Here is a 27806-nt window from a genome sequence, read left to right on the forward strand (position 1 = left end):
GCATAGTCCGCTGAGCCTGCTGAGATGGTGGTCCCCCTGCACAATTTGGTCATCGATTGCCGGATTGCGATGGGGCCAGATATGTCTGGTAAATTTAATTGGTTCCCACCCCACCTATTCGTATTCGGTGGGGGTCGGACAAGGCTGTGGGAGGTGTAGCGAGTCCTTGTGCCCGGTTGTAATTGAGATCTCGAAAGACTTATGCTTGGTCAAGATCAGTATTCCGCGCTATGTGCATTCGTGAGTCCCAGCTGTTACTAGTACCTTGTGCTGTGAGATCTCAATGGAACATTCGAACCGCACTCTTCCCAGCGCAACCCCAGTAGACCTCCCTGTGAACGTCATGGAGTATCCCGTCAATGACGCAGGAAGGTGGATGCAAAATAGGCTCGACGGTACAATCCATGCGGCTTTCAATACCGATATTGATGGCCTCGTGTACGACACTGACAAGGAGAAATTTGCGCTACTTGCGGACGATGCCCCACTCAACTTGTATGTAGGATAGTACGAACATTGATGCGACAACGGATACTAAATCCTCAAGGGTGACTATATATAAACAAGCGGAGATCCAGAAACGAGCATTTATTGCAACGGTCAACAAGTACAATACGGTTGCCAAACAAAGTGGGTCCATGCAGATGGACACAAGTGCAGATTACACTTGGAACGACGTCTTATCTGCGCAAGAGAGCTTTTCTCAAGAACGCGAGAACGTAACGTCGCGAGGTATCAAGGGTATTATGTACAAACAACTCCGACGGTTCGGAGACAATAGCGAGACCTTTCAGTCCTGGCTCAAACTGTTGCCAACAGAGTCTCATTATCTTTCTGTGCTCTGCGGGGGTTTGACATTGATCCTTGGGGCCGCCCAACAAATGTCTGAGATTCGCGAAGACGTCCGGAACTTCATTGAGGACCTCCCGTCAAGGTTATCCAAGGCCAAGGAGTATATCGGCATTTTCCAAGACTCCATGCAGCTGCATCAATGTAGCGCTGATCTTTATGTTGCTATTCTGAGCACGCTGGACGATGTTGTTCAAACCTATCATAAGCATGTTGCACGTAAGTGTGTACCGAAGCTGTTTGAGGGACAGGTTGACCGACACATTGTAGACCGATTTGGCTCCGCACTCTTGAAACAAAAACGGAGTGGGAAAGAGCTTCAGAATAAAGTCAAGAACGTGCAAGACTGCGGGGAGAGGCTTGTCAGTCAAGCGTACATCTGCTCTATGCAGATTCAAAAACGCCAGCTCGATGGAGAAAAAGACTTGACGAGGTTATTGGTGACATCAACGAGGAAGCAGGACCTTGGTTTCAAGACAGTCGTTCTCCAGCAGAACGACATGATGGAAGTATTACAGTTGCAAGAAAAGCGAATCCAGTCACAAGAAAGCTTGCTGGAAGGCCAAGCAAACCTGCTCAATCAATTGCTTAATACTTTGAAGGCGACTCCCTCCCAAATATTCGAAGCACCGCCTAGGCCGACGTACCTTGAATGCAGAGATTCAACCGATGGCTATCAGACCCCTCGAGGCCGTTCTCCATCGCCCGGCGCAATTCGAAACCAAGAGAGATCTCGCCAGCGGCTCAAAGACCTCTTGAATATCTTCGAGGTCGATGGCGAAGCTGACACCGCAGCTAAAGACGCCTCCATTCTTCTGCATATAGTTGGAAATCTAAGCTCGGGCTCACAGGATCGCACAGTAGCATTGATCACATCGCCGGTTATACAGAAGTGGTTGACGAGTACCGTATCGCTTCCGCTCATTGTTAATGGGCAAATGTTTTCCAGTGAGGGGGAAACCCGGCAGTCACCGCTTTCGTACTTCTGCGCCAAGCTTGTAGACAGCATCCTCCCGCCCAGCACGTCCTCACAGACATCAAGAAATCGTACCGTATTTGCTGTGCGGTGGTTTTGCGGGCAGCACACTAATTGCTATGACTATGGTCCAGGATTGACAGACTATGAAGCTCATCCGCCTGGTATGTTGAGCAATATGCTTGTACAGCTCATCGTTCAGCTTCTTGAGTGTTCCTTCCTACCGCAGCTCGACCATCTGTCCCTTCCAAAGAATGATCCGCAGCTGTTCGAACTCTGCAGTCTCTTCAACTTGCTGGTAGGAGCACTGCCAAGGGGCTCCATTCTGTTCATTGTGATCGATGGGATCTCCTATTATGAGGATGAGGAGCGCCGAGAGGAATGCATGGAAGTCCTGTCAACCATGATGGAATTGACCCGTGGGGGGCCAGGATCTGCCAATGGGTGCCTGATCAAACTGCTGGTAACATCTCCACTGAGGTCCCATCATGTCCAGCACTTATTCGAAGACACGGACATCTTGGATTTGGACGAGTACATACCTCCAAACGGAGGCTTCACGGCCTTGCAGTGGGATATGGGTGTTGGTAGAGTAATAGCTGATGCTTAGAGTGAATACTGCCAGTTCGCTGTCATTTGAAGCATCATTGCTGTGCTGCGTTCTTATATGAAGTCCGGAAACCTCACCAAATCTGATCGTCAAGATGAGCAACCAGCAAGCTCTACTTTACGTGCTTTTAAGAGACCGTGTCATTTCAACTAAAAATGCTGCCCAAATATTCAGTCGTACATGGAGATATTGCAAGATGCGTGGTGGCTATTAGGCGTCATGTCTGTGTCTTTTCGGCAGACCTTGCGGACAATTGACCATGCTTTGCCCCTTGCAGTCAGTGCTGGAGATCATGATCATCCATCAGTGCTTGGAATTGTCGGCCGGCAGGTACAGGACTCACCATCCAGAATGTTCAACCACGCATTCTTCTCAGACCATCTCCGTGCATATGCTGTGGACTCCAATGTAGGAAATAATGGTGCCGATAAGGAAAGGGACCTTGTTAAGAAGCAGCTTGTCTTGGTCGCAATTAAAGACCATCACCCGGAAGATCGTTGTCTTGTCATAGATACATTATTGGAGCCGGAGCTGCCAGAATCAGAAGTCGTCTTCAGGATACTCATGTCCTTTGGGCCACACGTAATCGAAGGTAGGGTCATCTGTGAGCAGTGACGGTGATTTGGGTAAGACGGTGCAGGTCACGCGTTGTAGCTTTGCGAACATACATCTCGACATGGAGCGATGTACTAGAGTTATGCCTGTGGCCCATGGTATTTCGAGCGGCTTCTGGGGCCATTTCTCCGCCTTCTAGGCGCCTCAGTCCTCGCAAACTTCAAGTGAGCTATTTACTCCAAGCCATGGCTAATTGCCACAGGGCCACGAAAACCCAACGCAGATGAAGCTTGAGGTGGAAGACTGGTTGCCTCGCCGCCGAAAGAGGCATTCAGCAACAGCCACTCACATTTCGAACCCATTCCACGCCTCCCAAGCGCTGCCCATGACCTTAGCACTCCCTAAAAAGTGGGTGCACATTCCACAAGTCGATGCGCTGGCTGATTTCTTGCTCCCTCAAGTGTTTCAAAGGCCTCGAGATTCAAGTATAAGACCACTGTCGGCTCAATTTTTTGCACATGCCTTATCCTCGTAGCTTTCTCTTGCTAGTGCTCCGCTGGGGTCACAAGTTTCTGTATTCTCGCTGGGTAATGAGGTATTGCGGTTTCGGGACGAGGATTCCTTTGCTTGTTCCCCGACAGACAAATCCTCAATTTTTCAGCTGTATGTCGGTATCCCGCAAGTCAAAGATGACCGAGCGTGTTATAAGACTGAGGTTGTGACAACCCCAGGCAACGAGACGGGGTTTGCAGCTTGGCAATACACGTAGCTGCACACTTTTTCTAGAGCAGAAGACCTGCCGTCGCTATCGACGTTTGTGAGGCAATAGAATGGTCTAGAAAGACTTGAGTTGTGCATCCCCAACTAGATGGCATCGCGGCATTTTTTGCCCAAAATCAAATAATTGCTGCAACAACGTCAAAGTCTGCCCCCATCCAAAATAAACATGCCACCGAACCTCAATTTTAGAGCCGTTCCCGATCTGCAGATGATGCCGTCTATGTCATTAAAGTGGCACTGTTAATCGATGATAAATGTTGTACATAAGGACATCTGAATGCGCAAATCAGCAGGACACAACGCCCAAGGCGAGAACTTTAGTGACCACGCGTTGTAAACCATATCAAGGTTGTTTCCAGAATCAAATCATACCCAAGGCAGTGAGTGCGCGCGCACAGTCTACTTCTGCACGTTTTCTGCCACCTATCTCAGCCTCAAAGCTGCCCTTCTAATATTCTTTCGCTCTGCCTTGACGGGTCTCCTCAAATTCTGAGCACGATCAGCAGAACATCCTCATTTGCGCACCATCTGTTCAACAACGTCAATTCCAGTCATCTTCTTCATCATCCCATCTAGCATTCCGAACGGCAAAACCGTGCCAACCCACGCCAAACCCGCCTTGGCACCCCTCCAAACATTCGGCGGTGGCCTCTTCCTCAACAAATCCTGCACAACTAGTCCCGCCCACTGCTGCGCCGGCATACCCACATCCTCGAATGCATCGCCACGCATCGTCCTCTCTACCGCCTCTTTCGCTGGCTCATAAATCGAGCCCTTCGGCAAAGAAGCTTGCGTCGCTTCCTTTTGATTCTTTATAAGGTTGGACACTACGGCTCCTGTCTTCAGATCGACAACCGTGATGCCGAAGGGTCCCAGCTCCAGCCGCTGCGAATCTGAAAACATTGCCATCGCAGCTTTCGAGGCGTTGTACGTGGACTGGAACGGTATTGTCGTAACAGCCGCAATAGACGTTTGGTTCACAATCATCCCCTTGGACTTCAGCAGTAACGGCAGAAAAGCCTGCGTCATGGCAAGGTAAGACCACACATTGAGGTCGAAAATGTCTTTGGCCTTGGGGATGGAGAGATCGGAGACGGGCATGCTGTACGCGGCGCCGGCATTGTTGACCAAGATGTCGAGGTCGGACAGTTTGCTGACACAGTCGGCGATTGAGGAGTCGGATTGGACGTCTAATGTAAGCGTTTCGATGCCAAGAGACGCGACCTGCGTCATCTTAGAAGGATTTCGAGCCGTAGCAAAGACGTGCAGGCCGGCTTCATGGAAGGCGATTGCAAGGGCGGCGCCCAGACCGCCGTCTGAGCAGCCGGTTATCAGGACTGTTCGTTTGGAGCTGGAGATCTTCTTGTCTGCCATAAGCTTTGCCTGGGTTAGAAGCAGCAGAATTGAAATTACTGAGAAATCTCGAAATTGGGTTTGAAGTAATCGGAAGAAAACCCGGGAGAAAGCACTATAAGAGGGCCAGATAATAAAGGATCAAGGGAAACCGAAGTTATACTCATGTATTCATAAGCGATTCGTATACCAGTCACAACGACCAAGTAGTCAGATTTTAGGATATAATCGTGGCCCCACTATTCGCTACCTACCCGGATATGCAATCTCCAAAATTCGAATCTTGATAATTTATCATTCTATAACAAATAGTAAAGTATTGAAAAAACGAAAAAAGAAAAACATATATATGCAGAGCGTAAGAGGTAATGATTTCTAAAACTTAGACCAACACCAAAAACACTTCACCAGAGACGCGTCCTCCCTAAAAGACAATTATTAAAAGCGCATCACCAAACGTACGTCCTCTCTAGAAGTGCTCGGAGAAGATCTATACTCGTATATACCCGGTAATGCCCGCTACCCGATAATGCACGGTCTAAAATCCGATCAATCCGAGATTTCAGTAATTCGTCCTTTCACAACAGTGAAATAAAAATATCAAAAAATCCAAGATTTTTAAAGCTTCAAGGATCTTTCAAATCAGAGTTGTATCGATAACGTTGTATTATAGTGTAATAAAATCTACCTGAATTCTGTAAGCCCTACGCCGCGTAATGGCGGGGGGGGGGTAAGCTTGGGGTGAGTTTCCGGAGGGTATGCCCCAAAACTCACCCCCGGTTTTATCGGATCTAAGACCGTGCATTATCGGGTAGCGGGCATTACCGGGTATATACGGGTATAAGAGCTAACCAACTTTGGCGATGCCAAGACCTCGCGCCCTCGTCAACCCCATGTTATAGGGATCACAAGATAGACTCCTGGCACAAAGTCCATGCCATGCTGAAATTTGGGGTTTAAAGAACTGCAGACTTGTGACCCAAAGTGTACGATATCTAGAGCCCTTTGGAGGGTAGACTGTGAGGTTTTTCAAAAGCTTGAGATTTGAAACCAATCGTACTGGCGGTGAGAATGGAGATGAATCCCTTGTACCGAGTAAGATCTTTCTGCGCTCTACTGAGGTATGCAACCCATGCGAATGCATTAAACCTTGTTTTCATGCCCTCAACACCCTAACTCAGCGCTGCATGGACTCCTTGCAATGCCAGTGGAAATGAACTCATTACACATATAGAAATCGAACTTTGTCAAATTTGTCCATCGTGCCTCGTGACATTCTCTTCGTCCAGTAATCCCTCCCTAGCCTCAATATTACCGGCCGATTCTCCATGCTGGTGTCTTATAACGATCGACCCGAATCTCGAGCCAGCAGCTGATGAATTACTCTCAGAAGCCGATTCGAGTCTCGTTTCCCAGGTGTCACTATCCCCAGTGTTCGTTCTTTGAGTCGCAGGTCTGGGCACAGCGCTCAGTCGACGTATACCTGGGCGCGATGAAGACGATGAGTGGAATGTAGTCGCAGGGCGGGTGGAGGATGAAGAATGAAAGGTAGAAGAGAAGCCGCCCCGCCGTGGAGTGGCTGAAGAGATAACATTTTCGGATTCGGAGCTGGAATCCATGCGAATGTCACGCTGTCGAGAAGCGGAGGATGACATCGAGGGGGGGGAGATGGGGCTTTCGGGTTCCGAGGAGTCAACATGCAGGATATTCGGTCGGATATAAGATGAGAGCGATTCTGACTCGGCTGAAGATTCATCGATGCGGTTGGAATGGATAAAGGCCTCGGAATCGGATGAATCCATACGTGAGTGGCGAGGTCGAGTAGAGGTCGAGGGCATGTCCGACTCGTCGGATTGGTAGCGGCGATGGAAAGGCCCTGTAGGCATACCATCCCTTGTCCACCCGGCCTCCGACTCCGAAGAGTCCGCCCGTTGTGAGTCTGGACGTTGGACAGGGAGTCGCGGCTCTGGGGATGTAAGAGCGGATCGTCTGTTCTCCAGGCTTGGAGAGCGTCTTTGCTCAAGATTTGGGGACCGGTGACCGGAGTCGGTTGAGCTCAAGCTGGGCGATGGAAGCTCTTGACTTGGATCAGGCGAAGGTAGTTCAGGATAGTTCCATTTAGGCTCTGGAGTTGAAAGCTCAGATCGTAACTCCTCTGGACTCGGAGAAGGCATCTCCGACCTATCCACAGGCTCAGCTGGCAGCTCCATAATCCGGCTCTGGGGTCGTCGCTTCTCTCCGAAGGGAGCGAAGAACTCATGACCATCAGCTTCGGAAAGCGGGGGTGTCATTGGGACTTCAGCAACTGTGACGGTCGTCGTGGTATTCTTCTTAACCTCTGGCTGATCGGAGAAGTCGTGCTTGTGGTCACTCTCGATATCGGACATAGCCCTGGGCTCTTCAACAGGAGCCATAGCAAGTTTTTGGGATTGGCGCTTTCTACGAAGACTCCGGAAGATGAAGAAGGAACCGCAGAGAGTAGCGATGAGGACAATCGCGATGGCAATTCCGGCTATAGCTCCTGTACCAATACCGTGGGAGCCATTGTCGGTGGTCTTGACGATGGCAGTGTTGCTTGAGGTTGGATTGGCGGTTGTAGTACCGGTACCAGTGATGTTGGCATGTGATATGGCTACGATATGGCTTGGCGCAGACGTGTCGAAAATTGCCTGTGAGATTGAGAAGTTGGATTGTTCATAGTCGACGATTAAAAACCTATTGGTAGTCAGCTTCCGATACCTGAGGCACCATCACGAGATAACTTACGATTCTTGAAGAAATGTTCGGCCCAGCGTATATTGTGTGTCGTCGTTTCCACGCTGTAGAGGAAAAAATCGGGTCTGAGATGAAACCAATGGAGCCGTGGCGACGAGATCGAAACTGGCGTAAGGTAACGTGATGTTGATCGAAGGACTTCCTCCAGTCAGACTGTTTGAGAGTTGAAAAACAATGCTGGCGTTCTGCTTAATGTTGGCTTCATGACTGCTGTCATTGACAGTGTATAAGTTGTGGATTGGGTCCAATGTGAGGCCAAATGCTTGTTGAAATGCCTCACATGTCGATTCGGGGAGCCATAAATACGGAACGGTTGAATCCACGAGTGCAAGGATACCTTGGGACAGCAGTGGCGTTTGGGTAGTTGAGTTGGAGTAAGTGATCGACTGTAGGCTAACGACAAGCTGCCTCGTGACCATAGGTGCGAAGGTAAAAGAGACATCATTGGGGACGAGTCGTGAGGCATCGTAGCCACCTAATGTCAAGCTTCCGTTGGTACCATTTTGCCCTGTCAACAGTTAACGGCGAAAGCGTATCATCTTTGAGGCAGCCTTACGGTAAGAAGCACCAGCAGTGTAACCAAAAGACAAGCTTGGAATCAGGTTCTCATTTCTGAGTGAGCCTAGGAAGCTTGGCGATGTATCGCTACTATCTGTGCTGAAGGTGATGTTCTGAGACGAGAGGCCTAAGCTGCCCAGGTAATAAGTATTGGTTTCAATGGCAGCTATCACTTGATGATCCAAGGATACGTTGGCGACATCAGACTGCCCAGGGATCCCAACAGTGTCGTAGCCAAAGTTGCCGATCTGAGAACTAGCGCTGTATGGGTTGCCCAGGTTGGTCTCCGCCCCAAGCGAGTAGAGTGCATTGACGTTCCAGGTGGATGATTTCGTGGAGTCATACGCTCCACCTCGAGCTCCCGTACAGTTAACTGGATAGGCAGGACCGCAACCTCCAGGCGCGACCACCCAGGTTGACGAAACCTCGGTGGACACCAGCACTTGGAGCTGTTGAGGAGGGTTACCGACATTGATGAGGAACGAGGACCAAGGGCCATCGTCACCAACGCTGCACGGATGTACTACATCAGCGTCCGACCTCGAAGCTTTGAGAATACAACGTAGATAAAGGTAGGTAGACGTACAAATCTCCGCTTGGAGCAACCACGATCGGCGCAGCCTCGATCTGCATTATGAATTACCGGTTTTCGGAAGATAGAAAGACAGAGAAGTATACACAGAATTGAAGGGTAAGGAAAAACTATAGGTATGAAAAAGGTATCATCTTTGGTACTGGCAGTAATAATATTGATGCCTGTGGGTTAAGGAAGAGAGATGTGGAGTTGCGCTGACACTGTAGGCAGGTTATATTAAGAATCGGCGGTGGAAGAGACGGAAGAGAATTAGGTATGGATGTTATGCTGAAGGATGGAAGGGTCTAGAGCATGGGGCGCATGAGCATGGTGTGGTGCTTGGGGTAATGCCGGTGGTACTTTAACAACATGGCGTGGGATTGCGATGCGCTTCTTAGTTCTTGGGGTTCGTTGGCTGGAAACATGCAAACCCCTCGTTCTAACACATGCATGTCACGAACATTTCGCTTTTCTTCTTTGCTTTGCCAATACCTAATAATAATATCTGTCACTCATGTAAAGAGTAGACGATAATCATTTCCCATCCGGATTGCTGGTGTTGATTCCGATTGTCTACAGCATGAACCGAATGGTTAAATCACGTTGATTGCCATGTGGCTGCCCGTCTTCAAGCATCCGCGATCGCCGGGTACTTCTCTTCCATGGTCAAGAGAAGGCTGAGGCTGGAGGGGGGTGACGATAGCGGGGAATCCTTGCTGTCTAGCAGGTGATGTTGGCACTAAGTACCTATACTGAACGGCGTAGAAGATGCGGTAAGCACTAGCTTCTAATAGAGCTTAGCGGAGATTGTTAGTGTGTATGATTGCTGCACCGCTTCTCTTTGACTCGTCTTTTCTCCTCTTCCCCCACCCTCTCAACGGCTGATGTGAGATAAAAAGCGCCAACATTATCCAATCATACTGTCATCTTTCTCCGACGTGCAGCGGCGCCAATTATAAGCTAAGGAATAGAGTTCTGCTCAAGGCATCCTACAGGATTCTGCTACCAGAAACATGCCCAGACAGCCTTACAACCCTCACCGCTCAGCAACAGCCCCAACCGCATCCTTTCGCATCTGATGGCGGGAGAACGCCCATACATGGCACCAATGCCGAAAAGGAAGCTGACTGTTACCATGGTCCATCGATCGGAGGCCAGTCAAGTCAGCGGCCCGAATGACGAAGAGCTCGCAGCTTCGATAGCTTTGATAGCTCCGATAGTGCCTTGGAGGGTCCCATGCGGTCGGGCCCTACAGAACTGAGGCTTCCCGATGCCGTCATGCGTCAGTCCGTCCAAGCCCCCGGATGGCGTTGTGAGTACCTGATCGCTAGCAAGAAGATCTTTACCTAGCTCTGGAAGTGGAGGCTGTTGTGGAGGCCATATATGAAAGCTCTCAGCCCAAATAACGTAAATCATACAACATCTGCTCCCATAGAATCCTGTCGCTACCCTCATTCCTCGCAATCAAACAGTAGACAATGTCTTCGTTCTTGTGGCTCTTCTTCTTCGCAATAAGCTTGCTGCAGAACCCTGCCCTTTGCGTTCCCCAAGGTAAGAATTTCTCTTCTGTCTACGTCCTAGGTCTTCATGAAGCTAAGAATTTTCCAACTAGGGGCACTCATTACAGGCACCGAAGCAAGCGAGTTCTTACCATCAGCTGCCCCGGATTTGGCCGGGCCAGGAAATGCCGCCGCCTCATCAGGCTGTGGTGACTGCTATTTGGTCGCGGACGTTGCTGGTGAGCATGATGCACGGACTGAAAGATGGAGATACTATTTGCTGAATCGCCTACGTCAGGAGTCGTGTGGTATCAGGAAGTGTTTATAAACACGGCCGCAACCGCCGTAGTGTCAGTGGGCGTTGGCAATGGCACGAGCGCGACAAGAACATCAGTTCACCAAAATGAGGGTCAATTCACCGTCGGCAACCCAACGGCCACGGACGGCTCGGTTGCTTTAACGCAGATAAATTTCCAACCGACTGCCAATGTTGGCGGAGCTGAGTTGTGCGTACGATCGCTCTTACATTGTAACACAGACGCTGATCTCAACTAGGACATCACCCACCGCTTATAATGTCTTTACCGGTACGATTTATGAGCATGTTATTGAAGGGCCATCAGTTGCTGACATATCTGCAGCATACTCCATCACGTCCGCGTTTTTGTCGAATGGAGTATGCGTCACAACTTCTGGGTCCGCTATTCCAGTTTCCCCAGCTTATTCGGAAATCTTATCCTCTGCAAACGGCCGAGTTACCCTCGATGCGAACGGACAGCAATCATTCATCGATTACTTGGGTTTCAGCACTTGCTCGGCTGGAGGGGAAAACGTCGTTGCGACAGCATTGGTCCAAGTCTTGAATACGACGACTACTACTACAAGCACGTTCTCGAATGTACCGCTAGCTGCTGTGATGGCTAGTCTAACTATAGCTCCTGTAAGTCTTCTAAACCAGGTGGTCCGAGATTATGGTTGAATGTGCTCTGCCATCCGGCAGACTTTGCCTGAATGTGTCAACTTTTCTCGACGCTCTTGAGAGCCTGAATATGAAGCAGGCAATGCTGATCGCTATCTCTTCCAGCAATCCGTCCCCGCTGCAGCTCCAGGGGCCACTACCACTGCCGCATCGACCACGATCTTTCCCTCTGTTGGTGGTAAGCAATCTATTCACGTTACACGTTTTTCGTCCATAGCCACCTCCGAGTCGCAAGCTATGTTTTGGTTGCATCATATACTTAAGAACCTTTGAAGGACTCGGAAGTTGCTTCTGAAGGCGAAGACTGACTCCGAAAATCTAGTACCCGAAATTGTCATAGGCAACCAGACCATTACGCCCACCCCGAACCCTGTCGGCTTGTCGATCTTCAACGGTACATTCACCGGTCACCCCATCACGGCGTCGGGCAGTGGTGTCGCCTATGCCACAGGAGTAAATTTCACCACGACCCCGGAAATTTTCACAGGAACGGCAACGTTGAATAGAGCCGATGCTTGGTTGGCGGTATGGCTCACTGGTTTCCTGGGGCTGGGAGCGTTTGTGTACTATTTGTAGAGATTGGGATTGGGATTATGGGGCTTGACTTATGATACCGCCAATAGATAATGTTAATTGAATGACGTTCATGATCAAATGTCCAATCTTTGAACCAAGGATTGTTCCTGAGGTCTGAGTGGTTGACCATGTAACCATGTTATCAGGCGGGAACGTCCCCTGCATCCGTGCCGAAGACCAACAAGGGGCGTACCATTGCCCCTGTACCTTATTAGATGCGTCGTCAACGGTCGATTATTGATGCATGTCAACATGATAATGTGCGGGCAGATAGGTAGGTAAGTTTTGTCATGCGATTAGCGCTACGAGTAATCTTAGATTAGGGCTAAGAAATCAAAAACATTCTGCCAAGCCTTTCGCGTTATGTATCATCATTCATCATGGGAAGGGCGATGGAAACCCGTCCTCGTATACATCTTCGCTTCTCGACTGGAAAGACAAGATCCGAGTCCACCTTGTATTTCTTAGCTCAAGCTTTCCACGTGACAATCCACCGAGTCAATTCGTGCAGGTCGAATGTACGGAGAACACATGTGTCAATCCCACTTACCCTGACCGTGACCGCGCCTTGATGCTCATCCGAGTAATCACAGCATACCTCCCACGTTATGACATTGAAGGTATTTCACTTCGCTGGCAAACTCAACCAAGGATTGTTCTGAAGTGCACCATCGGAGGAGATCTCGTTACATCATTGGAGTAGTTGGGGTCAAGCGGAGGACTGCCTGCTCAAAGATTTCCTTCTTTCATTGTCTACTTACATTGAAAGTTCTGACCCGTCCACGTTGATTGCTACTAAGATCAAGCACTGACTAGGTTTCCAAACGCCATGGCTTCCAGTCCTACCAGCAATGGCCCCCAAAACGAACCCCTCTCGCTCCGCGTCCTCGGTCTGAACTCCGGCACCTCAAATGGACAGCGTGGAATGCGTTCTATGTCACTTCACCCAAGCCTCGCCTACATCTCTCCCCCACCTCCAGATTCTCAGATACAATGCTATCGACAATCCACAGTCAATCAGCACAGACGCTGGTCTGTCGCCCGAGGATACAGTGGCCACGATTACAAGAATAACGGCCGAGGCCATTGTGAATGCATACTACAGCTGGGGCCCAAAGGACAAAGAAGACAAGCTTGATTTAGAAGAGGTCTACATGTGCGGTGGCGAAGCTTTCTACCCTAATACCTGGGACTACGTGCAGCAGGAGCTCGGCCCTAACGTGCGAATGACCATGCTGGACGAGTCAGGCGTTGGCGGAGAAGCGAAAGAGGATATTACATTCGCCTTCCAAGCTACGGATGCGGTGCTGGGCAGGCCATTGGTGGTGCCGCAAAGGGTCGAGAGAAAACCATCGACTATCGTGGGGAAAGTCTCTCCAGGAAGGAATTACATGGAGCTGACGAGGACCAGTATGGCCTTTGGAGGGAATTTTGAGGGCGATTGTCTGCCGCCTGTCAAGGAGATGGTACTTGAACGATGGGAGGGCAATCGTGCACACAAGTAGAAACCAAGGAAAAGGTGAGCATCGAAAATGGCCGGCAATTTATGACTTATCCAGGAGACCTAGTTTTGCAGGCTGTGAAGCAGTTGGAAGTGCTATTCATGGATTGGAAGTTTTCCGTCTTTCGTGAAAAAGGTATCGTTGTGGTACGTAGATGCCATACATGTTCTCTCAAAGTCGCTATCATATCTGCATGCATATGTCTCTCCAAATCCTCCACATAATCCCTCTAGCTCTTTTCCCAACGCCAATCTCAATTCCTATGCCCTATCAGCAATTAGCCCATCCAATCAAGCACATCCTGAAAACACTCCGAGGCATGGGGCAAACACTCACAAAAGCGCCAACGTAATATCACCTCGAATGCTCGCCTTCAACTCCAACTCTATGTCCAAATTCAACTCCAGTCTCAACTTCAACCCATCCTGCTTCATCATCTCCTCGCTTTGCCCCTCTTTCTTCTCCCCCTTCCCCTGATTCGGCTTCCCACCCCGCACCGGCATCTCCCCGCGCTGCGCGCGCGCGTGTGTGACTGGACCGTCCATGGATTTCTCGTCGCCGCCGACGTGCTGGAGGGGTTGCGTGGCGCCGCCGTTTGCTTCGGGGGAGGACGATTCTGCTTCATCTTCTTCTTCGCCGTCTTCGTTCAATGAGGGCATTTGCTTTTTCTTTTCTTGAGGTTTCTGCTGGGCCTTTCGGCGGCGGGCGCGGCGGGATTGGGAGCGTGAGCGTTTTCCCGGGGTATCTGAGATTTCGGAGTCGGTCATTTCTTTCGTTTGAGGACTTCCCTTTGGCGCTTCGCTGGAGGACATGGTGGTGATTGAGGGGTTGGCTGGGAGGAGTGGCGTGGGTGATTGGATGCTCTTGAGGGTAATGCGCGGGATTGGAAGTGTAGATGAAGAGGCTGGTCTGGATGGGGTCAAGGTGCTTCGGTCGTTGCACCGGTGTTTGGTTGGATTTTGGGACGATGCTTGTCGCCTCAACTCAAGATGACTGAAATGAAGAAGAGGCTGGTCAAGATAAGTCTATTGCGAAGTACATACCGTTCAAAAATAGAAGAACGTGACAGTTTGTTGAAGGTTTGTTGTCAGCCATCTTGATGTTTCGCGATTTCGCAGACCGTCATGGCTGCAGGGATCTGGGCCTGGTTCGGGTCTTTGCGTGCCAAGGTTCAGCCACCGGAGATCCCTGTATTTCACGTTTCTCCACGTTCTTGCCAGCGTTCCTTGAGCATATTTCCCACGGTCTTTGCAACAATGGTAAACCGGACAGAAGCAATGTCTTTACCACTTATCCCCCCCTATATTCTGGGCTCCTAGGAGTCAGCGCGTCAGAAGATTTGCAGAAATCCACAACATATCATCCATGATTCAAATGTGCGTGTTCTCGTCCAACGCCACATAGCTCATACTTTCGGCAGGGATTCGGCAGGCAACTCGGCGACTATGCACCCGGATTGGCTGCTGGTCTCGTGCCCCTGTCGGCTCTGACCAATCCGAAGCCATGAAAGACTGCGCTGTGACGGCAGATTCGAGGGCGAGGACCGGGCTTCTGAGTGGGGGACGCGGTTCGAGTGGCTGGGTCCGGAGAAGAAGAATCAGAGAACGTCATGCGCTGCGTTTTGTTCTGTCCATACCAGCCATCTCTCTTGTTTTGTGATAGTTGTTCCTTGCTTACTGACGTCCCATGAGCTTCATCTTCTCGTACACTCCAAATCCCTTCGCCTGCGCCCAGCACCAGAAGATCCCATCGACCCAAATTGAATGCAAACTCGCCCTGACACCCCCAAGCAGGCCTTCCAACAACACCCCAAGATGGCAGAAGAACAGTCCCGCACGGACGAAAGCCAAGCCGTCGCCGGCGCCAACGCAGCAGTGTCCGGCGGCATAAACGCCCAAACCCCCCAGAAGAAGGTACAGGAGACCAAGCGCACACCACCAAAGTTGCCGAAGAAGGGCTCGCAGCAGAACACACCCAAGAAAGAAACACAGAAAGGCGGTGACTCAGAACAAGAACCGTCGCACGCGTCCGAAACAAATGGCAATGCTCCTGCTTCGCAACCACAGTCTCGCGCACAAAGCAAGCGCAGGCAGAGTAGGGGAAGGGGTAGGAGTCAGGCGCCAGAATCTGATACGGAGAGCATTGTGCGCAGCGACTTGTCTGATGCGCAAGGTGGTCGCCGCAACAGGAATCGCAAAAAGAAGCCCACGAAAGAAGCGGCACCTCCTCAGTCCAACAAATCTGGCGGTGGGCCTCTCGATTCCCTTGACGAGGTAGGAGAAACCACCTCCGGAGCACTGGATAAGGTCCAGGATACTGCAGGCGGCGTGACAGATCAGGCTGGCCAAGCTGCAGGCGGTGCAAAAGATCAAGTTGGCAAGACTGTTGGTGGACTGACTGGTGGAGGGGAAAAAGGAGAAGGAAAAGAAGGGGAAGATGGAGGCAAGGGAGAGCAGCTACGACTGCGCATCGAACTCAACTTGGATCTTGAGATCCAATTGAAGGCGAAGATTCATGGAGATATCACTATTGGTTTGTTGAATTAGCGTGATGGATCGGTAGGCCTTGAGGCTTGATGTATCAACATGACCTGCGGACGCAGGAGGAAGAAGCGGGTTTGTTTTAAAGCATGCGTAATTTTGTCGACTGAATGAATGTGGATTGAGGTCTTGGAAATGGGATTTTGGTATACGCCTGGGACCGATTTTCCAAGGCTTATGTTGTCCTGTATGTCTGCATGTCGGCCGCCATGTTCTTGCAAGATAGAAATTATCAAACCTTGGTGATTGGCTCGGACATCTCTTGCACGACCCGGAAGACCGTGGCGTTCCCAAGCATGGTCTCAAGCAGCGGGTGACCTCGAGCGAGCAACCACAAGATAAACACAACTACTTGAGGTTGTCAGTATCAAGAATCATCGAGGAGTGATTCGCTCATGGTCTAGTAGCTCGAAGAGGTTAGCGCTACTCTAATATCCAGCCCCATAAGGCTAAGCGATGACCTCGCACCACTCGATTCTGGCTCAGCGAAAGTAAGAGCTTCAATTTCACAACTCGACAACGATAACAAACTACACTTCTGTGACTGCGTTGGTGGATGGCTGTTTAGAAGAAGGTTAGCACAATCTGACACCCTGGTACCACGTCTTCCTCCGGAGACAGTGCATACGTGCGAGAACTTTTGATGCAACCGCTATGTGACCAGCTCTCAGCTACAAATTGCTCGACTCACAGCCTGACTTTGCATCTTGATTCAAAACCACCTCACATCATCTCCATAAATCACAGCATAACAGACTTTTAGAATTCTGACTGACCCACCAAGTCACAGCCGTCACTGATCCACCGCAATCATGGGTATCTCACGAGATTCACGTCACAAGCGCTCAGCTACCGGAGCAAAGCGAGCATACTACCGCAAGAAGAGGTACAGATCATAAACTTCGACGGCGACACTAGTCTGACCTTAGGGAAACAGAGCTTTTGAGAAGGGCCGCCAACCAGCCAATACCCGTATCGGCACTAAACGTATTCATCTCGTCCGCACCCGTGGTGGTAACACCAAATACCGCGGCCTCCGTCTCGAAGCCGGCAATTTCTCTTGGAGCTCCGAAGGCATAGCCCGCAAAGTTCGCGTTATTGGCGTGTCCTTCCATCCTTCGAACAACGAACTCGTCCGCACGAACACGCTTACCAAATCGGCCGTCGTCCAAATCGACGCCGCACCTTTCCGTCAATGGTACGAGGCACACTACGGACAGAGCTTGGGAAGGAGACGTCAGGCAAAAACTGAGAAGGAGGGTGAGGAGACCAAAAAGAGCAAGAGTGTGGAGAAGAAGCAGGCGGCTAGGAGTGCGGCGGTTGGCAAGGTCGATACAGCGCTGGAGAGGCAATTCGAGGCTGGTCGTCTGTACGCAGTGGTGGCTTCGAGGCCTGGGCAGAGTGGTCGTGTGGATGGATATGTGCTCGAGGGAGAGGAGCTTGCGTTTTACCAGCGTGCTATCAGGAAGTAGAGGGATGGCTAGTTGCGTGCTACAGAGCATTCGGACATGTCGATTGCTTTTGTAATCTCAAAAAGATCAAAATGGAGATCCTTTGAAAGTCACTTGAAAGCTTGCGCTCGTTCTACATGTTTTCATCTTTGTACTGGCGATCTTGGCAAATACTTGTAGTGCATGCCTCAGGCTTCAATTTCCTCACCGGAGCAGACACTCCAACCACAAACTCCTACCTCCTAGACCAAAGCCCGATTGAGGAGCCTTCTCCATGATTTCGGAAGTGAAGCACATGAAGTAATCAGGCAGGTCTACTCTCAGCTCCGTGTATGTGTTGTACATAAAGCATGCCCAACCTCCTACCCTTAAGATCCCCTTCTTTGCTAACGTCTTCAAAAGCCTCCATCATGTCTACCCAAACCGTCCGCACCCGCCTTGTCATTCTCTCCGACACCCATACCGCCTCTCCCCTTCCTCCCTCCGACCCCACCCATGCGTACCGCCTTCCCCTCCCCAAAGCCGACGTCCTCCTCCATGCCGGCGACATCACCAAAGTCGGCTACCTCTCCGAATACCAAGCCATGTTCGACATGCTCAAGGCAGCTCCTGCAGAGCTCAAGCTAGTAATACCCGGCAACCATGATATTACGCTGCATGAGGAGTTCTACGTTAGGGGGACGGGCAAGGATAAGCATACCAGGGCTGCTTGGGGCATGGAGGATGTGCAGAAGATTAGGGATATGTGGATGGGCGAAGAGGCGAAGATGGCGGGGATTGTGTATTTGGAGGAGGGGGTTAGGACGTTTGAGTTGAGGAGTGGGGCGAGATTTACAGTGAGTGGTCTTGGTTTCGTGTGAGGTGATTCGGAATTAGCGGTCCAAAACCATTGCATGTTGAGGCTCGTAGGATCTGCTTTTCAAAATCTATAGGGGAGGGGCGCTGTCTAGAAGAGTCACCGTTTGGAGATGCTTTCCTTGTAGCGGACGTGCTGGAGGGATGGATCCGGTGAGATGCAGCCACATCGAAGCACTTCGCTAATATCGCTCCAGGTCTACAGCTCTCCATGGCAGCCTGAGTTCTACGATTGGGCTTTCACCTATCCTCGCCAAGTCGATCGCTTCAACCCCAGTCCACCAGTCGTCAAAGACAAGACTGCAAATCCTGTTCCTAACCACCCCGAAATCGACATCATGCTCACTCATGGCCCGCCCAAAGGTATTTTAGATGAAACAGACAGGGGTGAATTAGTTGGCTGTGACCACTTGTCAAGAGCTGTCAGGAGGTGCAAGCCTCGCCTTCACTGTTTTGGCCATATTCATGAAGGCTGGGGTGCTGGAAGAATTGATTGGAGAACGAAATCATTTGAACAAGTGAAAACTATTAAGTTGCAGGTGTTTGAGGACCGATGTGCCAGCGTAGATATTGGTGAAGCTGGAGACAAGCCTCTGAAATGGGGTCAAGAAACACTTTTTGTTAATGCTTCGATTATGGATGTGAGCTATAATCCTACCAACGCACCATGGGTCGTAGACATCGACCTGCCCAAGAAGCAAGACAACAATTGAGAGCAAAGGCAAGGGCGAAAAAAGCTAATGACTAGCTCGGGTGCTTTGGAGGATGGAAGAAAGCTCATACTTTGGGGCAAAATCTGCTAAGGGTAAAGCCCATACGCTCAGATGGCTTGAGGTCGCTGCCCTTTAAATGTAACTCAAGCTGGACGGCTCCCCTGAGGCTTCTGAAGACTCCCAGCTTTCAGCCTCTTGAGAGTGCATATCTCAAGGGTATGAAGCCAGCTGGTAAAGGAGAAACTAAACGTGACATTGTGTCCATACAATATCCTGCTAGTGGGCTTTGCCAGGCCGTCATCACCATGTGATGGAGGTTCACTGCCTTCGCTTAGGCGAATGACTGGAATTGTCTTGCACCCTCAACACATTCTTTCTTCACAACGCCCACACAAGCACACGACACGACATCACAACCCCCCCTCCACCAAAATAACCACCAACCCTCCACCCTCTCCCGACAAAAATGCTACCCTCCACCAGCCCCGACACCCCAGGAACCATGACCTTCATGGACTCCATCCTAGACCACCGCTCGCCCACGACCGACCACGTTTTCAAAACCGGCATCGCCCTCTCCACCCACCCGTCCACCTCCGGCATCGAACCCCTCCCGCGCCTCGACTACTTCCTCCTGAACCGACTCATCACCCTCGCGCGTCCCTACCTCACCAAGCGCCAACTCAAGCGCATGGACTACATGGCCGACGGCCGCCGCAGCTTCTACGAGGCCCATCACAAATCCCAGGTCGCGTACCGCGACCTCCTCGACGCGTACGCCTGCGCCGAAACCCTCGACCGAACCTCCGAGGCGCTACGCCGTCAGCTCGCTCACACCCTCGCCGGCGACGACGACACCACCAACAACAACACCAACAACAACGACGCAACGGCGGCGGCCACGGTGCGACACCGCCTCGTCACCCTCGAGACCCAGCGCCGCGCCACCAACGAAGACATGCGCCTCCGCCTCCACGTCCTCCGCGCCAAGGCCAAAAACCGCCACCACGTCGCGGCCTGGTACTCGGACCTCAAGGTCGTCTTCCTGCGGGACGAGATGCCCTGGCTCGCGGCGTTGGGGCGGCGCAGTTACGACCGGGCGACGGGACGGCGGGGTTCGGATCGCGGGTCCGACGGCGGAGGAGGGTCGGGGGCGGGGGGGGAGGTGCGGGAGTGTGGGCTTGGGCTTGGATGGGATGGGACGGGGGGGGAAGAGGGGGGGATGTTTTGAGGGAGGGCGGATCGGGGATTTTGGCCCCGTGCTGTCGTTTGGGGTTGGAAGAGGGGCTGTGACGGAGGGATGGGGGTTTCAAGTCAGGAGAGGAAGTTGGGCTGGAAAGCGAGTTTCGGTGTTAGTGACAGGACGAGTACGTTGGTCCGGTGTGTTTTCTCGGTATCGGAGAGCGAAGTGGTGTCATCAAGATGACGATGGGTGCCGATATTGAGTTTAGTTAAAAGGGTATCAACATTAAAATGCACCGTGTAACATGAAACTAGAAGACGCCGCCAACCCGCTGAATCGCTGAAGAAAGGGATCTGTTCATAGCCTGCTATTTCAGATCGAAGAGTTTGGATATCGTTTCGCTCTGTTCCGTTCAATCGCTCCGTGTTCCTCCTCTCGTCGATCAGAATGTTATGTACTGGCGTGCCATCCATCCATATATATCCAGAACATCCCATCCATCTTATATCTACTCCTCGGCGACTCCGTTCATCGAGTCAGCCTTCGTCTTGTCCCTTGCGCTGACCATCCTACTCAGTCCTAGCCGGCTGAACCTCCTTTTCACTTTGCCGGAACGCCCACTTTGCGCTGTCGTCGGCCTCTCGGCGCTCGCTTCCATAGGCAGAGGCGCTGTTGTATTCGCTGATGTGGAGTTGTGAATTGAACTGTTGACAGCTTGGCTGTACTTTCCTGAAGACAATGTACCATCATCAGAGGGCGCGGAAACTGATGAACCATTCGCCTTGGGAATGTTTGCAGTTGAGTTCTTGAGGAAGCTGAAGCTGAGGAGCGAAAGAGGCCTAGAGCGAGGTTCTGAAGGTAGCTCTTCAGAAATGTGATTGGTGCCGTTAGTGAGAATCGGGGTGACCGACGACGGATTGCCCGCAGAGGAGTGAGGTGGTGGAGTGAAGAGGTGATGTTGGTCTGGTGTAGGATTAGGCGCCAGGAGCGCCAATTCCGGAGAAAAAGTCCTTCGGAAGAGCTCGGACAGGGAGGCTCGTGTATGAGCAGGATCGGAACCCACATAATGGGAAAGACAGTGCTTCAATATGGAGGCATGATCGAGAAGTGCAATCTGAAGAGCATTCTGAAGCGGTGAGAGCGCAGGCCTCTCAATGTCTTCATCAGCTTCTTCGGGTACTGTAGGTAGAAGCTGGCGGTACTGAGCTACTGTTGCAGCCGAAGACGGGTCGACAGAAGAAAGAATAGCATCAGTAAGGCCAATGGAATTCGACTCATCACCACTAGTGATACGCTTATCGAGCGTGGCCAGCTCTGAAGTCTTCCGCGCAGTTCGCTCTACAGCTGTTTGCAAAGGTGAAAGACGCGTTGCGTCGACAGCAACGATTTCGCTCCTTCGCAATATCGTTGGGAATGATTCTTTTGTTCTGTAAAGCGTCTTCTCGATCCATTGATTCTGGACCCCCGAAGCCGGGAAATGTCGTTTCGAGGTGACTGCAAAGCAGTCTGGTCTTGCTGACGATATGTAATCTCTGGTCGATTGCACTACCTTCGGTTGCTGGTAAATTGGGTGATCAAGGTCTCGATAGACGCTCACGGAGGAGATTTGAAGGTATTGACCTTCTTCATCCTCGGCCTCTTCCTTGGATGACAGTTGGACAGCTGGGTGTAATTGTCGCATCCGATCCGTGAAAGCAGACTGTCTTTCCGACGCTTCGCCTTCGTAGATAAACTGCTTATCTCGGAGACTGGGTGGGAATCCGAGACCTTGATATGTTACCCTGAAGTATCGATGTACCTGCCATTCACTCTTCGATATGGTCTCGTAGATTTTCGCCATGGCCCGTTGTGTTCTTGCGAGCTTGGCAAAGTCGTAGTGAGAATGTTCATACTGATTGGCTAGTTCTCGGTAGCTTGATAGAGCACTATGCCAAGCTTCGCCTTCTTCAAAGTACTTGATCATTTCGAAGTAAAGCCGCTCTTTGCGATCAAACGATGATTGCTCAGGAAACGCTGGGTCCGTAAGCGGTTTCAGACTCGTCGGTTCCCAGGTGTATAGATCCGAATGGAGGCGCAAAGCCAAGCCGGCCTCGGTTTTATTATGTAGCCTCGCTTGTACTTCTGCTAGCTGGTGTACATAGCGTATACACATGTCCTCTTTCTGCATGTCTTTGAGAAAATTCATCAGCTGAAGGGTGTTCATTATCCGTAGGGATTCTGTTATATTAGGACTGTGCACGGCCGCCAGAAGTTCCAAAAGCTCATCGATGGTTGATATCATATCCTTGATGGCCTGCCACATTGGATCACCAGGAGTGCTTGCGAGAGACTTAAACATGTCAAGCAGCTCGTTAACGAACATCTTCTGGACCAGGCTCTCTCCGATGTTCTTTGATTTGAACAAATTTTCGAAGCAATCAATCATCTCAGCTTGAATAACGGACAGGTCCTCATTCAAACTCCATTCGCTAATGATCATAGCTTGCAGAATCCTTACAGCAACGCTTCTCAAGCCTTCGTGCACACTCAGGCACAAATCGATGATCGGTGCCACAAGGCTTGGCACATACTGCACCTGGTATCCACCCAGGCGTGGCAGTCCGTATCGTTTCTGCTCCTCTGGGCTCGCTTCCCAGCCGATAGCTTCCCAGCTACGTTTGAGTAAACCTGCGCCCTGTTCTCGAACATCTCCGGCAATCTTCCACACTGCTCGCCTCTTCTGCTCGGGAAACGTCTCTAGTGCCAATGTGTCACTTCTGACAAGCGTGAGTAGAGTCAGAAGGTAATGGCTCCAAAGGTCTGTGTTGAAATCGTCCGCATCATCAATGAAAGGGATGTAGTTGGACACCATTCCTTCGAAAAGCGACTGGAGGATCTGCAGCGACGCTTTGTGGTGGAAGATGTATAAGCTCAACCATTCCTTGGGGAAAGCACCACCAGATAGGATTGACATGACGACGTCCAGGCTAGAGGACAGCAGATTCGTATATTCGATCTCTGCACCTACACGCTGCGATGGAAGGTGTGCGCCTGCTAAAGATGCGAGTAGCCCAGCGAGCTCCGTGATCGCTTCGTCAAAGGCTGCAGGACTGGCAAGAGGTTTTGAAGAAAATGGGTAGGTCGTAGGATATAGAAGCGAGAGCTGGTCATTCTTCGGTTTGCCGGATAACAAAAGGCTGTGGTAGGATTCTATCGCTTTTCTAAAATACCCAGGGTCCCTGAAATAAGGCTGTTCTGCTTGTTTTGCAGCAATAGAGCAGCACAGCCGCACTTGCTCTCGCCATTGGGTTGAGTCGTCGCTAACACCCCAGTATGAGTCGATCCATTCCGCAGTAGCAATTAAGACCTGTTGCTGGACGTCACCTGTTGAGAACAAACTGTCGGTTGTCAGGTTGAGGATGAAAACCAGCTTATGTAAGATCAGTTTGCCCTCTACTCCTGTACAAGATTCTAGAAAGTCTGTAGCAATCTGGAGGATCTCTTCCTCAGAGAACAAGCCTTTGAGTTCAGGAAGCCAGGAATGCATGTGCTGGACTACGATAGTTTTGCTGCCAACTAGTATTGGTGACGAGTCCTCCATCAAACCATTGAAGGCGCCGAAGATGCTCTTGACATCTCGTCTAAACGTTACTTCCGTATTGGCACCGATGCCTGCCTCTCTAGTCTCTTGCTTCCTCCGAGCGCACACAATGAATTTTAGCAATTGACGGCCGACCTTAAATGCTGCGCGAACACGCCTAGATTTACTTGGATCGGCCGGATTTGCCAAGAGCCGAAGGTAGCTCCTTATCAAGCAAGGGGTCGCGAAGGGGTGATCGAATCTCGTTTCCACATAAGTATCCACAAAAGGCCCTAGATTGAATCGACGGTCGTGTACAATGCCCAAGACTGTTACAAGAGCGTTGAAAGCCAAGTCCTCGCACTCGTCCTTACCATCGTATCCTGCGAGGATGCTGAACAAAGCATCAAAGACATCGTTAACCAGCTTGACGATCTCGATCTCTGGCACGAACGGGAAGCGTTCTAGAAGATCAAGAATCTGGCTTTCCGATTGCTCTTTCCACCTCAGGATCCCAAGCAAAATCGTATCTTGTGAGAAGAAAGTACTGCACAATTTAGTTTCGAGCTTTAGTGTAGCAAGTGGCCCGGTCAAGATCTCGTCCTTCACGTCTCCGTACCTGCCTTTTGAGTTCCATTGCAACGCCAGGTAAGCTCCTCGGCCATTATCTGAGCTCGAAGTCACTTTGTCGTACACATATAATAGAGGCGCGTGAGACCCGTCTTTCACGAACGCCTCCTCTGTCCAGAGAGGCATCCAGCTCAGCGCAAATGGAAACCCGGGAGCATCGGCTATGCTCATTATCAGATGGGCCCCACGCACATCATCAGTAGGTATGACGAGTTTGATCATCTGATCCCAACGCCCACTTCTCTCGACCGCAGACGTACGCCATGCTGTTTGTCCCAGGCTATTGGACCCCGGGAAGATGCAGCGCTCTATCCGCTCACCAGACGTTTTACGAACTTCCAGTGTGAGTTGAACATTCTTCAACTCCAAGCTTGACGCGATGTGTACGGTGCCGCGGTCTGGGTGTAATAGCAAGGCTTGATGAGGTAAGAATACTTCAGATAGTCGGACATAGAGATCGGACCGGGGTTTGGTGGGAGTACCTGGGAAGTCTGTCTTTGGCGTAGGGACAATGTTCTGGAGTAAGGTAGGGGTCCGATCAATCAGGTCGTTCGCGTCTGGATCCGCAAAAGACTGAAAAGCCAGACGAACGTACTCCATACCTTTGCATCTGGTGTATCCACCATTGCGACTAGAGGCCAATTCACGAATTACTTCGTCCCAGTCGTCTGTTGAATTCAACGTATCCGCGCTCGCATTTGCCACAGCAGGCATCCAGATGGATACACTTTGATCTCCAGTCACGCCATGCTTGAAGAGATGTTTGACGTTGAGGACGCCAACTCCAATACTTCTTTTCGCGTACTGTGGTCCTTGTTGCGTTGAGGGACGGGATCCATCTCCAGTTGTAGGCCTTGTACCATTTTCAAGAGAAGGGGACTCTGGGGTAGATGGCAATTGAGTTGTCCTGGAATCATTCTGGGCCCTTCGAACACTGCCGAATTGTTTCTGTGCCCACATAAGACTCTGTCTACCTCCCTTAATCGACGCTGAATTTGAGAAGCCACTGGTATTGGGTCTCGACGAAGATGCATTCTCGTCAACGGGATAGGCCCTTCTCGGTTGGCTGAAAGGAGACTTTTGTATCGCTTGGTTCGCTTGGACCTTGACGACAAGGTACAGGTCTGCGTCTGATCTTGAGGCATCTCCAATATCATTGGATGTCAGATCAGTGAATAACGTCCGATATTTTCCTACAGAGGCGAGCTTCTCGAACTCTTCCTGTGGTGGGAGGTCGAGAACAAAGCACTCCGTGAGCGCTTTTGGCGGCTCTCCTGGACTTCGAGAGCAGAGGTAGAATGTAAGCGTAGGTGAAACCAGGCCGTTGTTCGCCAACGCTTTCACATCGACCATGAGATGATAAAGATTGATAGGGTCATGTTGAAAAACCGGTGATCTATCAAGCAGACTCATCGTGGATTGAAGCTTCGTCATCTCAATAGCCGAGTCATCCCCCGTCAACAATCGACCACGCTGCTTCGGATCCCGCACGATGATCTCGCTGCTGAGCATCTTGTTGCCGTCAGCAAGGTTCCAGACTATCTCTTCCCGCAGTGCATCGAGTTCTCGGGCTGTAAGGACGCCATGTAAAAGCTGCCTACGAGCGAGATCTAGACGAGTCACCAGATCTGAGACTTTCTTCAAAACGGAGTAGCGTCGAGCGAGCAACAACTCGTGCAGATTCTTGGAATGCCATTCGCGCAGGCAGGAGGCGATCTCGTCAACCAACGGCTCGGAGCTGGAAGTGGGCGTTTCGTCGCCAATCTTCAGCATGGGGACGGGGGCCTGTGGTCGCCTTGTATTTTGAGCTCGTGAGGTGTCAGACGTTGGGGTAACTGGACCTGGTGACGATTTTGGCTGAAAGCTTGTGAAGGACCGATGGGACAGCTGCCGCGCGAGAATCTTACCATTGGTGGGATTCGGCAGGTGTTGAGAAGATGTGCGGGTTGGCCACTGAAGGGCAGGCGAGATTTTAGGGCTGCCTCCGTTGATGGCGGGTCTCGTTCCTGCACTATCACTGCTCCGGTTTCGGCGCATGCTACCGTTATGAGCCAAAGAGCCCTGGCGTCGGGGAGTTTCGCCATTTGAGTGGTCAAACCTCGGACTGTCGCCGTTGGACACCAAGCCATGCGCGTGTCCGTCCAGTCCAGCATCTCCTAGGACTTCTCGAACCTCCACACAACATCTGGGAAAGATACCCGAGAACACGCTTGCCTCCAATGTTTGTCCTTTGACGCTTGTCAATCCAGCAAGCAATGAGGGCGGGGCAACGAGATATCCACGGAACCACGAAGCATCCTGGCCACCTTGCTCAATGATATACAACTCGTCACCTATTTCGAGGGGGAGATCTGCTGGAAATGAGGCTTGGAAGGGGTAGGTAGCAACCGCGAAGGCTATCCGAGGCAGGGGACGCCATGGCATGTCGACGGGCGCTGGCTCCCCTCGATCCGTTGATGCAAGAGATGTTTGCTGTCTTGATCTGCCGGCGGCCTACGCCCTAGCCGAGTAGGACTGATTGTAAGCATCAATGCTTAGCAGCCGCAGGTGTTGTCGAGATATTGTGCCCTGCTCTTTCTGTTTGCTATCTAATAATGCAAGATGCCGAGGATGTCAAGCAGGGAGCTGGGGGCTTAAGTGGGAAGCACTCAGATGAGCGGGATTAGCTGGAAGATGTATGGCACCAAAAGACAGATCAACACCAGCAACTCCAGCAAGGTGTCAAGCCAGAGTATGGATTTTGAACCGGTCTCGAGGTGACATAGACGCGCATTGCCATTTTTTGGCAGGCTTGGCAGTAGTACAGGGATTTTTGGCCGAAGTTTATCCATACACCCCTTTCTACTTAGGTACATGAAGGCTTGGCGTGCCTTTACATAGAATTCTTAAGCTGGACAGTATATCTCAAACTTCAGACAACCGACAACATGAAATGGCCAGCTCACTGATCGTACGGACGCGCTCGGATCATCAGCCAGCCGCGGTGTTTGAGATGCTCTTATTACGCTATAAACCTTCGAACAATAAGGCGGAAGAATTCGTACTCCACCAGCGGCAGTTCTAGGAGGACAATGTCTCGTTCTAGCAACGGCACAAGGCCAGATCGACTGCTGCGCAATGACGTAGAGCCTGATAACTACAGTGGCTGTTGGATGCCTCTTCTCGATGCCAGATTTTTCATCTCTGTTGCACCTAACGAATTACTTCACCAAAGTGGCCAGAATTCGATCAAGATCAAGATCAGAAAATGATGGTAGGAGCTCTGACAGATTAGAGAGTCATCGGTAGG

General features: G+C 50.9%; 12 protein-coding genes across 12 annotated transcripts; 8 read left to right on the forward strand and 4 right to left on the reverse strand.

The window, feature by feature from the left end:
- Positions 1 to 283: 283 nt before the first annotated feature.
- On the forward strand, positions 284 to 2435 carry HO173_001345 (uncharacterized protein; the record flags this gene model as incomplete). The annotated part of the gene is made up of 2 exons (XM_037303285.1): positions 284 to 495; positions 548 to 2435. The coding sequence occupies 2 exons, from the start codon at positions 284 to 286 to the stop codon at positions 2433 to 2435; spliced, it is 2100 nt and encodes a 699-aa protein (XP_037169932.1).
- A 180-nt stretch (positions 2436 to 2615) lies between these two features.
- HO173_001346 (uncharacterized protein) lies at positions 2616 to 3050 on the forward strand (the record flags this gene model as incomplete). The annotated part of the gene is made up of 1 exon (XM_037303286.1): positions 2616 to 3050. The coding sequence occupies one exon, from the start codon at positions 2616 to 2618 to the stop codon at positions 3048 to 3050; it is 435 nt and encodes a 144-aa protein (XP_037169933.1).
- A 1233-nt stretch (positions 3051 to 4283) lies between these two features.
- Positions 4284 to 5144, reverse strand: HO173_001347 (uncharacterized protein; the record flags this gene model as incomplete). The annotated part of the gene is made up of 1 exon (XM_037303287.1): positions 4284 to 5144. One exon carries the CDS (start codon positions 5142 to 5144, stop codon positions 4284 to 4286), a length of 861 nt encoding a protein of 286 aa, XP_037169934.1.
- Positions 5145 to 6370: 1226 nt separating this feature from the next.
- HO173_001348 (uncharacterized protein) lies at positions 6371 to 9089 on the reverse strand (the record flags this gene model as incomplete). The annotated part of the gene is made up of 4 exons (XM_037303288.1): positions 6371 to 7838; positions 7890 to 8406; positions 8455 to 8966; positions 9043 to 9089. 4 exons carry the CDS (start codon positions 9087 to 9089, stop codon positions 6371 to 6373), a joined length of 2544 nt encoding a protein of 847 aa, XP_037169935.1.
- Positions 9090 to 10508: 1419 nt separating this feature from the next.
- HO173_001349 (uncharacterized protein) lies at positions 10509 to 12084 on the forward strand (the record flags this gene model as incomplete). The annotated part of the gene is made up of 7 exons (XM_037303289.1): positions 10509 to 10581; positions 10643 to 10768; positions 10828 to 11035; positions 11085 to 11116; positions 11171 to 11469; positions 11614 to 11686; positions 11831 to 12084. 7 exons carry the CDS (start codon positions 10509 to 10511, stop codon positions 12082 to 12084), a joined length of 1065 nt encoding a protein of 354 aa, XP_037169936.1.
- Positions 12085 to 12995: 911 nt separating this feature from the next.
- On the forward strand, positions 12996 to 13589 carry HO173_001350 (uncharacterized protein; the record flags this gene model as incomplete). The annotated part of the gene is made up of 1 exon (XM_037303290.1): positions 12996 to 13589. The coding sequence occupies one exon, from the start codon at positions 12996 to 12998 to the stop codon at positions 13587 to 13589; it is 594 nt and encodes a 197-aa protein (XP_037169937.1).
- A 257-nt stretch (positions 13590 to 13846) lies between these two features.
- Positions 13847 to 14681, reverse strand: HO173_001351 (uncharacterized protein; the record flags this gene model as incomplete). The annotated part of the gene is made up of 3 exons (XM_037303291.1): positions 13847 to 13853; positions 13923 to 14490; positions 14630 to 14681. 3 exons carry the CDS (start codon positions 14679 to 14681, stop codon positions 13847 to 13849), a joined length of 627 nt encoding a protein of 208 aa, XP_037169938.1.
- A 514-nt stretch (positions 14682 to 15195) lies between these two features.
- HO173_001352 (uncharacterized protein) lies at positions 15196 to 16132 on the forward strand (the record flags this gene model as incomplete). The annotated part of the gene is made up of 2 exons (XM_037303292.1): positions 15196 to 15204; positions 15380 to 16132. 2 exons carry the CDS (start codon positions 15196 to 15198, stop codon positions 16130 to 16132), a joined length of 762 nt encoding a protein of 253 aa, XP_037169939.1.
- Positions 16133 to 16938: 806 nt separating this feature from the next.
- On the forward strand, positions 16939 to 17598 carry HO173_001353 (uncharacterized protein; the record flags this gene model as incomplete). Its single annotated transcript, XM_037303293.1, has 2 exons — positions 16939 to 17012; positions 17064 to 17598. 2 exons carry the CDS (start codon positions 16939 to 16941, stop codon positions 17596 to 17598), a joined length of 609 nt encoding a protein of 202 aa, XP_037169940.1.
- A 389-nt stretch (positions 17599 to 17987) lies between these two features.
- Positions 17988 to 19145, forward strand: HO173_001354 (uncharacterized protein; the record flags this gene model as incomplete). The annotated part of the gene is made up of 2 exons (XM_037303294.1): positions 17988 to 18413; positions 18630 to 19145. The coding sequence occupies 2 exons, from the start codon at positions 17988 to 17990 to the stop codon at positions 19143 to 19145; spliced, it is 942 nt and encodes a 313-aa protein (XP_037169941.1).
- A 466-nt stretch (positions 19146 to 19611) lies between these two features.
- Positions 19612 to 20376, forward strand: HO173_001355 (uncharacterized protein; the record flags this gene model as incomplete). Its single annotated transcript, XM_037303295.1, has 1 exon — positions 19612 to 20376. The coding sequence occupies one exon, from the start codon at positions 19612 to 19614 to the stop codon at positions 20374 to 20376; it is 765 nt and encodes a 254-aa protein (XP_037169942.1).
- A 460-nt stretch (positions 20377 to 20836) lies between these two features.
- On the reverse strand, positions 20837 to 26941 carry HO173_001356 (uncharacterized protein; the record flags this gene model as incomplete). The annotated part of the gene is made up of 1 exon (XM_037303296.1): positions 20837 to 26941. The coding sequence occupies one exon, from the start codon at positions 26939 to 26941 to the stop codon at positions 20837 to 20839; it is 6105 nt and encodes a 2034-aa protein (XP_037169943.1).
- Between the last annotated feature and the right edge of the window lie 865 nt (positions 26942 to 27806).

The sequence above is a fragment of the Letharia columbiana genome (genome assembly GCF_014066305.1).
Source record: "Letharia columbiana isolate WasteWater2 chromosome Unknown Sc0000002_s0, whole genome shotgun sequence".
Taxonomy (NCBI): domain Eukaryota; kingdom Fungi; phylum Ascomycota; class Lecanoromycetes; order Lecanorales; family Parmeliaceae; genus Letharia; species Letharia columbiana.